Genomic DNA, 12728 nt, shown 5'->3' on the forward strand with positions numbered 1-12728 from the left:
TCAGGTTTTTTGTTTTTAAGGAATGTTTTGGAGAAATACTTTAGAAAAGCAAAAGGATTTGTTTTTACTTTTAAAGGACCCTGGAAAAGGGATATGATAGATTGATAGGGGAATATATATACAAGGGGGAAAAATTTAAGAAAAAATTTTTTAGAAAAACGAAATTCTGGGTTAAAGGGAAATTTAAAAAAAAGGGGGAAATGCCACAAAATTTGGTTCAAAAATTTTTTTTTTAAACTGATGATACAGCGCTGGTGGCTGATTATGTGGAAAACTTTTGAAGTTTGGGGGATTTGATTTTGGGTAAAGTTTTGTAAACAAGAAATTTGAGAGAAAAATGTGAATAAAGTAAGGTTATTAGGCACAGTGGGGGTTGGGGGCCCAAGTAAAATTTGGAGGTAAGTTTGAAGGGGGAAAAACTGGGGGAAATAAAGTTTTTTTAGAAATCTGGGAGGGGGGATCTGGCTTGGAGGGGAACCAGGGAAAGGGCGGAAGTGAATCATAGGGTGGGGGGGGGAGCAAAAACCCTGGGACCCCTTGATAAATGTGTTGAAGTCAAGAAAAATTATCTCTAAAAGCAAAAATGGGTATTTTTTGAAGGAATATTTGGGTTTTAAAAGGGTTTTATGGTTGCGAGGCGTGGGCTATGGATAGAGTTGTGCGCAGGAGGGTGGATTTGCTGGAAATGAGATGTTTGAGGACAATATGTGGTGTGAGTTGGTTTGATTGAGTAAGTAATAATAGGGTAAGAGATATGTGTGGTGATAAAAAGAGTGTGGTTGAGAGAGCAGAAGAGGGTGTTTTGAAATGGTTCGATCACATGGAGAGAATGAGTGTGGAAAGATTGACCAAGAGGATATATGTGTCAGAGGTGGAGGGAACGAGGAGAAGTGGGAGACCAAATTGGAGGTGGAAAGATGGAGTGAAAAAGATTTTGATTGATCGGGGCCTGAACATGCAGGAGGGTGAAAGGCGTGCAAGGAATAGGGTGAATTGGAACGATGTGGTGTACCGGGGTCAACGTGCTGTCAATGGATTGAACCAGGGCATGTGAAGCGTCTGGGGTAAACCATGGCAAGTTGTGTGGGGCCTGGATGTGGAAAGGGAGCTGTGGTTTTGGTGCATTATTACATGACAGCTAGAGTCTGAGTGTGAACGAATGGGGCCTTTGTTGTCTTTTCCTAGCGCCACCTCGCACACATGAGGGGGGAGGGGGCTGTTATTCCACGTGTGGTGGGGTGGCGATGGGAATGAATAAAGGCAGACAGTATGAATATGTACATGTGTATATATGTATATGCCTGTGTGTGTGTATATATGTATACATTGAGATGTATAGGTATGTATATTTGCGTGTGTGGACGTGTATGTATATACATGCGTATGTGGGTGGGTTGGGCCATTCTTTCGTCTGTTTCCTTGCGCTACCTTGCTAACTCAGACAGCGACAAAGCAAAATAATAAGATATATATATATATATATATATATATATATATATATATATATATATATATATATATATATATATTATCCCTGGGGATAGGGGATTAAGAATACTTCCCACGTATTCCCTGCGTGTCGTAGAAGGCGACTAAAAGGGGAGGGAGCGGGGGGCTGGAAATCCTCCCCTCTCGTTTTTTTTTTAATTTTCCAAGGGAAGGAACAGAGGGGGCCAGGTGAGGATATTCCAAAAAAGGACCAGTCCTCTGTTCTTGGCGCTACCTCGCTAACGCGGGAAATGGCGAATGGTTTGAAAGAAGAAAAGAATATATGTGTGTATATATATATATATATATATATATATATATATATATATATATATATATATATATATATATATATGGGCACATGGAGAGAATGAGTGAGGAAAGATTGACCAAGAGGATATATGTGTCGGAGGTGGAGGGAACGAGAAGTGGGAGACCAAATTGGAGGTGGAAAGATGGAGTGAAAAAGATTTTGTGTGATCGTGGCCTGAACATGCAGGAGGGTGAAAGGAGGGCAAGGAATAGAGTGAATTGGATCGATGTGGTATACCGGGGTTGACGTGCTGTCAGTGGATTGAATCAGGGTATGTGAAGCGCCTGGGGTAAACCGTGGAAAGCTGTGTAGGTATGTATATTTGCGTGTGTGGACGTATGTATATACATGTATATGGGGGGGGGTTGGGCCATTTCTTTCGTCTGTTTCCTTGCGCTACCTCGCAAATGCGGGAGACAGCGACAAAGTATTAAAAAAAAAAATATATATATATATATATATATATATATATATATATATATATATATATATATATATGGATGGAGTGATAAGATAGATGAAAGCAAAACCATAAAGAATGGTGCAGAGATGGAGTTTGACTTTACAATATGTTGGATATTGGTAAGTTTGTTTGCTGTTGATACTATTGTGTTGTTTGCTGAGAGTGAAGAGGAGTTGTAGAAGTTTGTAAGTGTGTTTTATGATGTTTGTAATCATAGGTAATTAAAGGTAAATGCATGTAAAAGTAAAGACATGGTGTTTGAAAGAAAACATAGTTAAAGTCTAAATCTTATAAAACTTTGAGAGTGAAAGAAGAAAGTGAACTGTATTGTGCTGTGGTTATGGGGAAAGACTGGAAGAAGTGAGAGAATTTAAGTAATTAGGAGCTGTCTTGGGTAACTTTGCTGATATGGAAGGAGAGATAAGGGAGAGAGCAGTATAGGTTAGAAGTGTCATTGGGTCCCTTAATAAAATTATGAAGGGTAGATATGTAAGTATGGAAGTGAAGAGAGGATTAAGGGATGCAGCCGAAGCATGGACATGGAATGTGTCACAGGCTGTGGTATGAGCTATTTGAGAAGAGCATGTGGTGTGACTAGATGGAAGGAAGAAAGAAGTGAAGGGGTGTATGAGAGATGTGGTATGGCAAGGAATGAATTGTGGAACGTTAGAGACAGATGAAACATAATATTTTAAGGTGGTTTGGGCATGTGGAAAGAATGCAAGACTGAAAATTTACAAGGAGGGTGTATGATAGTACAATTAAAGGAGTTGGTGTTAGAGGAAGACCACCTGTAACATAAGCAAATAGGGTGAAGGAATACTGGAGGGAGAGGAATGGTGGAAGAATATGTGGAATGGTCTATGCAAGGGAAGCATGTAAGGACAAGTGAAGACTTTTACTGTGGCCACCCCTTGATGGGAGCTCCTGGAGGGAATGGGCATCAGAGATAAAGCTAGATAGAAGAAATTAGGTGGTAAGGATAATGTTTGAGAAATTGTGTGAAGGAAATAATGACTGAGAATCAGAAAAACGACGAGGAAAAAATATTCAAAGTGAAGACACCTAAGGTTGATCTCTGGGAGAGCAGAATAGAAGCAGTAGAGAATGCATGTGGTAAGAAGGTAAGAGGAGGTAATTTTCTGTTTGTGCTATACAGGGAGAAAGTTTTACACTCATGGTGCCCCATCTCTTTAACATTCTTTACTGTCATACAACTTCTTAAATTCATGTATGCTGTCTGTGGTAACCATGTCCTCCATCATTTTGTTCCATTCATCCACCACTCTTATGCTTTATAAGTATTGTTTTACATCATTTAAACAGCCCTACATCTCATGAAAAACTTTTCACTGTATAAATTGTTGACCTGTTTTTAAAATTTTAAGTTTATGATCAGGTCACTCCTAACTTTTTTATCTCCCAAGGTGGGCAAATTTTAAGCATTTACCCTTTCCCTGTCACTTAGTTCCCTTAATTCTGGTATCATCTTTGTTGCCCTCCCATAGCCCCTCTATGTTAACTCTTCATGCTTCTTTAGGTATGATGACCAAATCTGAGAAGCATATTCTTGTTTGGCTTTAAGTAAGATCTGAATAGCTTGCAAAATATTTACTTCTCTTTATATTTGTAGGCTATTCTGATATTTTCCAGCAGACAGTTTCTTAACTGTTTTCTGTTTGGGACTATGGTGACAGTTAGAGTTTTTATTGACTCCCAAGTCCCTCTCATGCTCAGAATCCTGAAGCTTATTTCCTGTTGGTTAATGATCACATTGTGACCTTCATTACTTTTTCCTATCATGATTATTTTACATTTGCTTGGGTTGAATCAGACCCATATGGAAAAAGCTTTCCTAATAGGCATCCTCTTTACCTTCCTCTGAGATAATCTGTCCATTGAAGGAGTTCCTCCTTATTCCTGCCTGGTGATCAAGATAGTAGTTAGTAGGCAGCCACTGACCAGGGAGGTATATTACCAATACTACCTGCCTGAGTATTGGGAGGGCTAGTGATGGCTACGTAGTAAGCCAGCACTTCAATAGTTGTCAAGTTGTTGCTCTTTGACCCAGATAGCTGTCTTTTCACCCTCCCTCTCCCAAATGTGGACTGCTGGAATTCTGTCTACAGTCATAAAATCTCTCCTTGTCACTTATAACCCTTGACAAGACTTAACTCACGCAACTCATCCTTCATAACTTCAGATTTTTCTTCAGTGAGTACTCTGGGCCAGCCCTACCTTTTAGCAAAATGGTAGGAGGAATAGTCAGAAGATGTAGGTCAGAGCATTAGCTGGGAGCATTAGGTAGAAGAAGTGGGTTGGAACACTAGGCAGAAAATTAGGTAGACACTTTAGAAATAGTTGGTAGGAACATTAGGGGGAACCTCTGAAAACATGGTTGTCGAATTGCCCTTTTCCAGTGGCCTGTTAAGGTTGAGGCCAAGAATCGGAACTGGATTTCAACAATTGTCAAGACTTTTGCCATGATCACCCCACATTGAGGGAGTTCCCAAAGGGAATCAGCATCATAGATCAGTTTCCTCTGCAGCAAGGTGTCAAATGCTATCAGGCAGTCCACATACAAACAGTCCACTCAGCCCTTCCTTTTGTCTAGGACTAGGCTCACTCTTGTAGAACTCTTAAGAAGTTTGTTACTTATGATTTCCTTTCCTTAAAGCCATGCTGTCTCTTGCTTAGGTAATTCCTTTTCCATATAAAGTCATCCACATGATATGTAATAATCTTTTTTAGAACCCTACACACCACTTTAGTGAGACTAGTTTGTAGTTCAATGCCTGCTCCCAGTCTCCTTTCTTATATTTAGATTCTATTTTTGCCCATTTCTAGCCTCTTCACCCTTTGTCTCTCTTGCACGTCACATCTTGAACAGTATTTCAAGTGTTGTACTTCGTGTATCTGCACACCTTCAGCACACGTGGTAAAATTTTATCATGACTATGAGTGTTATATGAGTAAAGTTCATGTTTTCTTTATTTCTAGATATTTCAATTATTTCTGTAAAAGAAGTTTCTGCACAGCTTGGCAGAGTAAGAAAGACAGGATGAAATATAAGAAGATTAAGTGGATGACAAGGAAAGGGAATAGAAAAAGCAGATGAAGATTTTGGAAGAAAATTAAGTGAAAAGTGTTTGGAGAGTAAAATATTGAAATGGAAATTAAAAAAGAAGAAAAAGAAAAAGATGAAAATGGAGGGGAGATGGTAGGAGTGAAAGAATAACAAATGCTCGAGGGTACCCTTTGCCTAAATCAGATGAAATTTTGTAAAGGTTGAAGGAATACTATGAAGAGCTGATGACATCAACAATAACAATAAGATAGTAACATGGAGAATGGAGAGAGAGGGAGGGATAATTACAATTCAGGAAACAATATCCAAGGATAAGACAAGAGCAATTGCAAGTTGGTTAAAGATAGGAAAAGCCTCTCGAGTGGATAGAAGAAAAAAACACAAAATATTGAAGAATGGAGATGATATGGTAGGAGATGAATGCACAAGATACAGGTTGAGCATCCCTGATCTGAAAATCCGAAATCCGAAATGCTTCAAAATCTGAAACTTTTGAGCAGCAACATGATGTTACAAGTGGAAAATTCCACACCTCACCTCACTTGCCCATGCTGGGGTCTGACACTCTGTTGCCACCAGTTTATTACAAACCATTTTCACCGCAGTCCCACCAATTGCTGAAACAGTTGAAATGCTGAGTTATGTCTCAGCTCTAACGTGTTTGTTTCCATACCATCCTGTTTTCCACATATCTCATTATGTATATGCAAATATTTCAAAGCCCAAAATAATCCAAAATCTGAAACACTTTTGGATAAGGGATACTCAACCCATATGTGTTTGTGTTAGCAAAAATAGAAGCCTACTCAATGACTGGACTGGAACAGTGATAGTTCCTTTATGTAAAGGAAAGGATGGTGAAGATAACTTACGGGAATGTGCCTTCAGAGCTTAGGAGGAAGGATGTGTAGGGAAATTGTTAATGAAAGGGTGAAGATAGCTACAGGGTAAGAGAAGATCAGCAGACTTTTTGGAAAGGTGAAAAGTATGTAGATAAAATTGTGTGCATGAAAATGTTAGCAGACAAGTATACTGAAAAAAAGAGGTTGTGTGCAGCATCCATGGATCTAGAAAGGGTATATGATAAAGCAGACAGGAATGCAATGTAAAGAGAATGTTTATGGTGTAAGATGAAAATTTGGATTTTTTTAATTTCTTTTTAGGTATAGTAAAAGCATATGTGAAAGTAGGTAGTAGGTTGAGTTAGAATGTTTAGGCATGCATATTAACATGGGTATGAGACAGAGCTGTATGATGTTCCGAGGGTTTTCTTTATATGTATGATGTGTCATGTGATGTGATGTGAAAAGGTTAGACAACACTGCTTTAGGTGAATTGTACCATGATCATGGTAGATTGCTGGCTTTGACCTTTGTTTTGCAGAAAGTAAGCTTCTGCACCTTTGAATCCATATAAATTCATTGTTTATGGCTAAACTCATAATTTTTCTTTCATTATGATTAATATTTTAAGAGTCGATTGGAATATGGGTTTCTTTCGGTCACTATTAGAGTTTTTATCTCTGTAGTGCCTCTGTAATGTATGTAAAAATTTCTGTGTGCTTAGGAAGCATTGCAATAACAAGAGTAAATGGTTATGTTAAAATTTGGTGGTATAGTTAACAAAAAAAATTATACTGGTTGTACCTCTCTAATCCAGTGCTCTGTGTTCCAGTAACTCCCATGGTCCAGCACATTTTGAATCTGCTGCCATAAGTTATTAGTTTTTGGATGTGCCACCATGGTGATGCTGTTAGCAGTGCTAAGGCACCAAAATCTGTTTACACTGCAGCCAAGCTTATTAACAGTCATGTTAATTTATATTCAGCAATAGCTTAGCCCTTCAGAATGTCATCCAAGAGACCAAGAGGTACAGAAGATGGTGCTAGTGCTAATAAGTGTAAGCTTAAATCATCATATGCTTGAGAAGGTGGAGTAACTGAAAAAATTATAGAAAGGAACTAACGTAAAGACTTTGTGTGAGTGGTATGAGATTGGATCATCAACTGTGTATGACTTAAGGGTCAAATTCTGTTTTCTGGGATTGTCTGTTGTCTGGCAGTGGTCAGGTCCCATTGTTACCAGATTAAAGAGGTACAACCTGTAATGTCAATAGTAACAGGTACAAAATGCTTTTTCTTTTAAATATATTTATTTTATTTTGCTTTGTCGCTGTCTCCCGCGCTAGGAAACAGACGAAAGAATGGCCCACCTCATGCACATACACCTGTATATACATACACGTCCACACACGCAAATATACATACCTATACATCTCAATGTATACATATGTATACACACACACAAAGACATATACATATATACACACGTACATAATTCATACTGTCTGCCTCTATTCATTCCCATCGCCACCTTGCCACACATGACATAACAACCCACTCCCCCGTCATGTGTGCGAGGTAGCGCTAGGAAAAGACAACAAAGGCCCCATTCGTTCACACTCAGTCTCTAGCTGTCATGTAATAATGCACTGAAACCACAGCTCCCTTTCCACATCCAGGCCACACAGAACTTTATATGGTTTACCCCAGATGCTTCACATGTCCTGGTTCAAGCCATTGACAGCACGTCGACCCCGGTATACCACATCGTTCCAATTCACTCTGTTCCTTGAACGCCTTTCACCCTCCTGCATGTTCAGGCCCCGATCACTCAAAATCTTTTTCACTCCATCTTTCCACCTCCAATTTGGTCTACCACTTCTCCTTGTTCCCTCCACCTCTGACAAATATATCCTCTTGGTCAATCTTTCCTCACTCATTCTCTCCATGAGACCAAACCATTTCAAAACACCCTCTTCTGCTCTCTCAACCACACTCTTTTTATTACCACACATCTCTCTCTCCCTATTATTACTTACTCGATCAAACCACCTCACACCACATACTGTCCTCAAACATCTCATTTCCAGCACATCCACCCTCCTGCGCACAACTCTATCCATAGCCCACGCCTCGCAACCATACAACATTGTTGGAATCACTATTTCTTCAAACATACCCATTTTTGCTTTCCGAGATAATGTTCTTGACTTCCATGGATTCTTCAAGGCTCCCAGAATTTTCGCCCCCTCCCCCACCCTATGATTCACTTCCGCTTCCATGGTTCCATCCGCTGCCAGATCCACTCCCAGATATCTAAAACACTTCATTCCTCCAGTTTTTCTCCATTCAAACTTACCTCCCAATTGACTTGACCCTCAACCCTTCTATATCTAATAACCTTGCTCTTATTCACATTTACTCTCAACTTTCTCCTTTCACACACTTTACCAAACTCAGTCACCAGCTTTTGCAGTTTCTCACATGAATGAGCCACCAGCGCTGTATAATCAGCGAACAACAACTGACTCACTTCCCAAGCTCTCTCATCCCCAACAGACTGCATACTTGCCCCTCTTTCCAAAACTCTTGCATTCACCTCCCTAACAATCCCATCCATCACACACCCCTGCCACAAACCTACATTCACTGAGAACCAATCACTTTCCTCTCTTCCTACACGTACACATGCCTTACATCCTCGATAGAAACTTTTCACTGCTTCTAACATCTTGCCTCCCACACCATATATTCTTAATACCTTCCACAGAGTATCTCTATCAACTCTATCATATACCTTCTCCAGATCCATAAATGCTACATACAAATCCATTTGCTTTTCTAAGTATTTCTTACATACATTCCTCAAAGCAAACACCTGATCCACACATCCTTTACCATTTCTGAAACCACACTGCTCTTCCCCAATCTCATGCTCTGTACATGCCTTCACCCTCTCAATCAATACCCTCCCATATAATTTACCAGGAATACTCAACAAACTTATAACTCTGTAATTTGAGCACTCACCTTTGTTTCCTTTGCCTTTGTACAATGGCACTATGCAAGCATTGCGCCAATCCTCAGGCACCTCACCATGAATCATACATACATTAGATCACCTTACCAACCAGTCAACAACACAGTCACCCCCTTTTTTTTTTTATAAATTCCACTGCAATACCATCCAAACCGGCTGGCTTGCCGGCTTTCACTCGTCCGCAAAGCTTAAAGCTTTTACTACCTCTTCTCTGTTTACCACATCATTTTCCCTAACCCTCTCTTGGCACACCACCTCAACCAAAACACCCTATATCTGCCACTCCCTTGTCTTACGCACTTTATTTACCTCCTTCCAAAACATCTTTTTATTCTCCCTAAAATTTAATGATACTCTCTCACCCCAACTCTCATTTGCCCTCTTTTTCACCTCTTGTACCTTTTTCTTGACCTCCTGCCTCTTTCTTTTATACGTCTCCCACTCATTTGCATTATTTCCCTGCAAAAATCATCCAAATGCCTCTCTCTTCTCTTTCACTAATAGTCTTACTTCTTCATCCCACCACTCACTACCCATTCTAATCTGCCCACCTCCCACTCTTCTCATGCCACAAGCATTGTTTGCACAAGCCATCACTGCTTCCCTAAATGCATCCCATTCCTCCCCCACTCCCCTTACCTCCTTTGTTCTCACCTTTTTCCATTCTGTACTCAGTCTCTCCTGGTACTTCCTCACACAAGTCTCCTTCCCAAGCTCACTTACTCTCACCACTCTCTTCACCCCAACATTCTCTCTTCTTTTCTGAAAACTTCTACAAATCTTCACCTTCGCCTCCACAAGATAATGATCAGACATCCCTCCAGTTGCACCTCTCAGCACATTAACATCCAAAAGTCTCTCTTTTGCACGCCTATCAATTAACACGTAATCCAATGACGCTCTCTGGCCATCTCTCCTACTTACATACGTATACTTATGTATATCTCTTTTTAAACCAGGTATTCCCAATCATCAGTCCTTTTTCAGCACATAAATGTACAAGCTCTTCACCATTTCCATTTACAACACTGAACACCCCATGTATACCAATTATTCCCTCAACTGCCACATTACTCACCTTTGCATTCAAATCACCCGTCACTGTAACCCGGTCTCGTGCATCAAAACCACTAACACACTCATTCAACTGCTCCCAAAACACTTGCCTCTCATGATCTTTCTTCTCATGCCCAGGTGCATATGCACCAGTAATCACCCATCTCTCTCCATCAACTTTCAGTTTTACCCATATCAATCTAGAGCTTACTTTCTTACATTCTATCACATACTCCCACCATTCCTGTTTCAGGAGTAGTGCTACTCCTTCCCTTGCTCTTGTCCTCTCACTAGACATTCCCAAACCAGTCTTCCCCTTTACCCTTGAGCTTCGTTTCACTCAGAGCCAAAACATCCAGGTTCCTTTCCTTAAACATACTACCTATCTCTCCTTTTTTCTCATCTTGGTTACATCCACACACATTTAGACACCCCAATCTGAGCCTTCGAGGAGGATGAGCACTCCCCGCGTGACTCCGTCTTCTGTTTCCCCTTTTATAAAGTTAAAATACAAGAAGGAGAGGGTTTCTAGCCCCCCCGCTCCCGTCCCCTTTAGTAGCCTTCTACGACATGTGAGGAATGCGTGGGAAGTATTTTTTTCCCCTGTTCTGCATTCTGAGTTTATTTGGCTTTAAATTGGGACTGTTTTACATAAGTATTAAGTTTCAGTAGAATTGAAAAGTAAACTGAAGCATTTTTATCTTTTTTTTCAACATTAAGAGTTTAATTCCTCATATTTATGGAATGTATAGTAAATTTGCAAAGTGGAATGCTTTGTAAATTTTTCTGTACAACATGTAAGTTAAAGATAAAAACTTTACAGGTGGATATGTCTAGTTTGAGTAAGGAGAATGTGAGGAAGCTATACTTAATATAAAGAAATAACTAGGAAAATGTATGAACAAAACAATTTGCGGATGATATGGGTTTTAGGACACCAGGTTAATGATAGGTTGATGAAGTTATCCTGTAGTATGGTTAGAAAAGATGGGAGAATAAGTAATCAGCAAAAGAGCTAGACAGATGCCATGTGTAAATTGTGTAAAGCCAAAGATATGTCAGATGAGAATATGAGGAATTATCGTTTTGTTTGAGTTATATATTTGCTGATGTGAATAAATGTGTCATTCTAACTTAGCAAAAGCTGTTGTGCTGAGTTAGAAATTTAAACAGTGCTCACCTTCATTCATTTTATCATGGTGAACATAATTTCAGGATGTGTTTGAGTGAACTGCATACAATTTATCCACTCCATGTAAATAGGAACATATTTCAAGTAATGGACTGTACATTGAGACTAATATTTTATTAACAAAAGAATAGTGAAGAAAGTGTTTATGTATGTCAAACTTAATAGTCACTGTTTAAGAATATTTTCAAAATGTATCTGGATTATGGAGAACGGAGGTAATATCCATGACAGATGTGAATATGGAAATCTTAGAGAGGATTCAAGGTATAAGATAGCAGTGAGAGAACTGATGAGGTGGGTGTAATGTGGGAATGCACAGGATTGGCTTTGCAGAAGAAAGTTACAGAAAGAGGAAATATAGTATGGTACATTCAAGAATTGAATTTCAAATAATTTCTTCATTAGCGAGAAAAAAACCACTTGCTGAATCATGCCAAACATTGTATGTAGTGGGATGCATCTTTGGTTCAATTGTAATAAACATTTCTTGCATGCAATTGCTTGTAGGACAGCAAATAGCTTGCTCTTATATCTCTCTCCACCATAACCTTACCTCTTCCTGGTTATCATGCTTTTTCTTCTTACGATATTATATTGTGGTGTACTCATGATGAGCATAACCACAGACTGGGACCACCCTTTTTTAGATCTTTTTCTGTCATTCACCCACTCACAGCACCTTGACAGCAGTTCTGTACACTGTATACTACTTGCATTTGTGGTTTTGTTTTACAGCTTGAATATGAAAAGGCAATGAAAAACTATCATGCTTCCCCGAGCTATCAGGCGTACTTGAATGCTAAAACTAAAGGTGAGTATGAAATATATTTGTTATGTGCATTTGATTTTTCCAAATCTTCTTGTTCATATGCATTGTCTATAGAATTAATCCACTTTAATCACTTGTTTAATCACTTGGATTTAGAAATTAGAGTAATTCATTATCATTATTAAAATGATTTAATGAACTATCTTGACAGGTCATCAGAATTTAGCAGTATATTCAAACTAAATGACCAGTTTTCTTGAATACCTAAGAAGCTTTATCATGGTAGAACTGAAGCAGTGCTTTTTTCCAGTTATTATTATTATTATTATTATTATTATTATTATTATTATTGTTATTATTATTATTATTATTATTATTATTATTATTATTATTATTATTATTTCATATATCAGTTTTAAGAAGGTTCCCCAGGATTATCTGTAGTCACCTAGTGTTGATCTTTACTTTAATTCCAGCC

The 12728-nt window shown here is 38.9% G+C and overlaps 1 protein-coding gene across 14 annotated transcripts in view; it reads left to right on the forward strand.

Annotated features, from left to right (window-relative positions):
* Positions 1–12728, forward strand: part of LOC139758191 (SWI/SNF-related matrix-associated actin-dependent regulator of chromatin subfamily E member 1-like) — a 924800-nt gene that overhangs the window by 517105 nt on the left and 394967 nt on the right. For 10 of the 14 annotated variants that reach the window (XM_071679412.1, XM_071679419.1, XM_071679408.1 and 7 more), the window contains one exon: positions 12217–12292. The exons of the other annotated variants lie outside the window; for them this stretch is intronic. In XM_071679412.1, the coding sequence (XP_071535513.1) occupies positions 12217–12292 (76 nt within the window). The remainder of the gene's footprint in view (positions 1–12216; positions 12293–12728) is intronic. 14 annotated transcript variants of the gene reach the window in all.

The sequence above is a fragment of the Panulirus ornatus genome, chromosome 29 (assembly GCF_036320965.1).
Source record: "Panulirus ornatus isolate Po-2019 chromosome 29, ASM3632096v1, whole genome shotgun sequence".
NCBI lineage: Eukaryota > Metazoa > Arthropoda > Malacostraca > Decapoda > Palinuridae > Panulirus > Panulirus ornatus.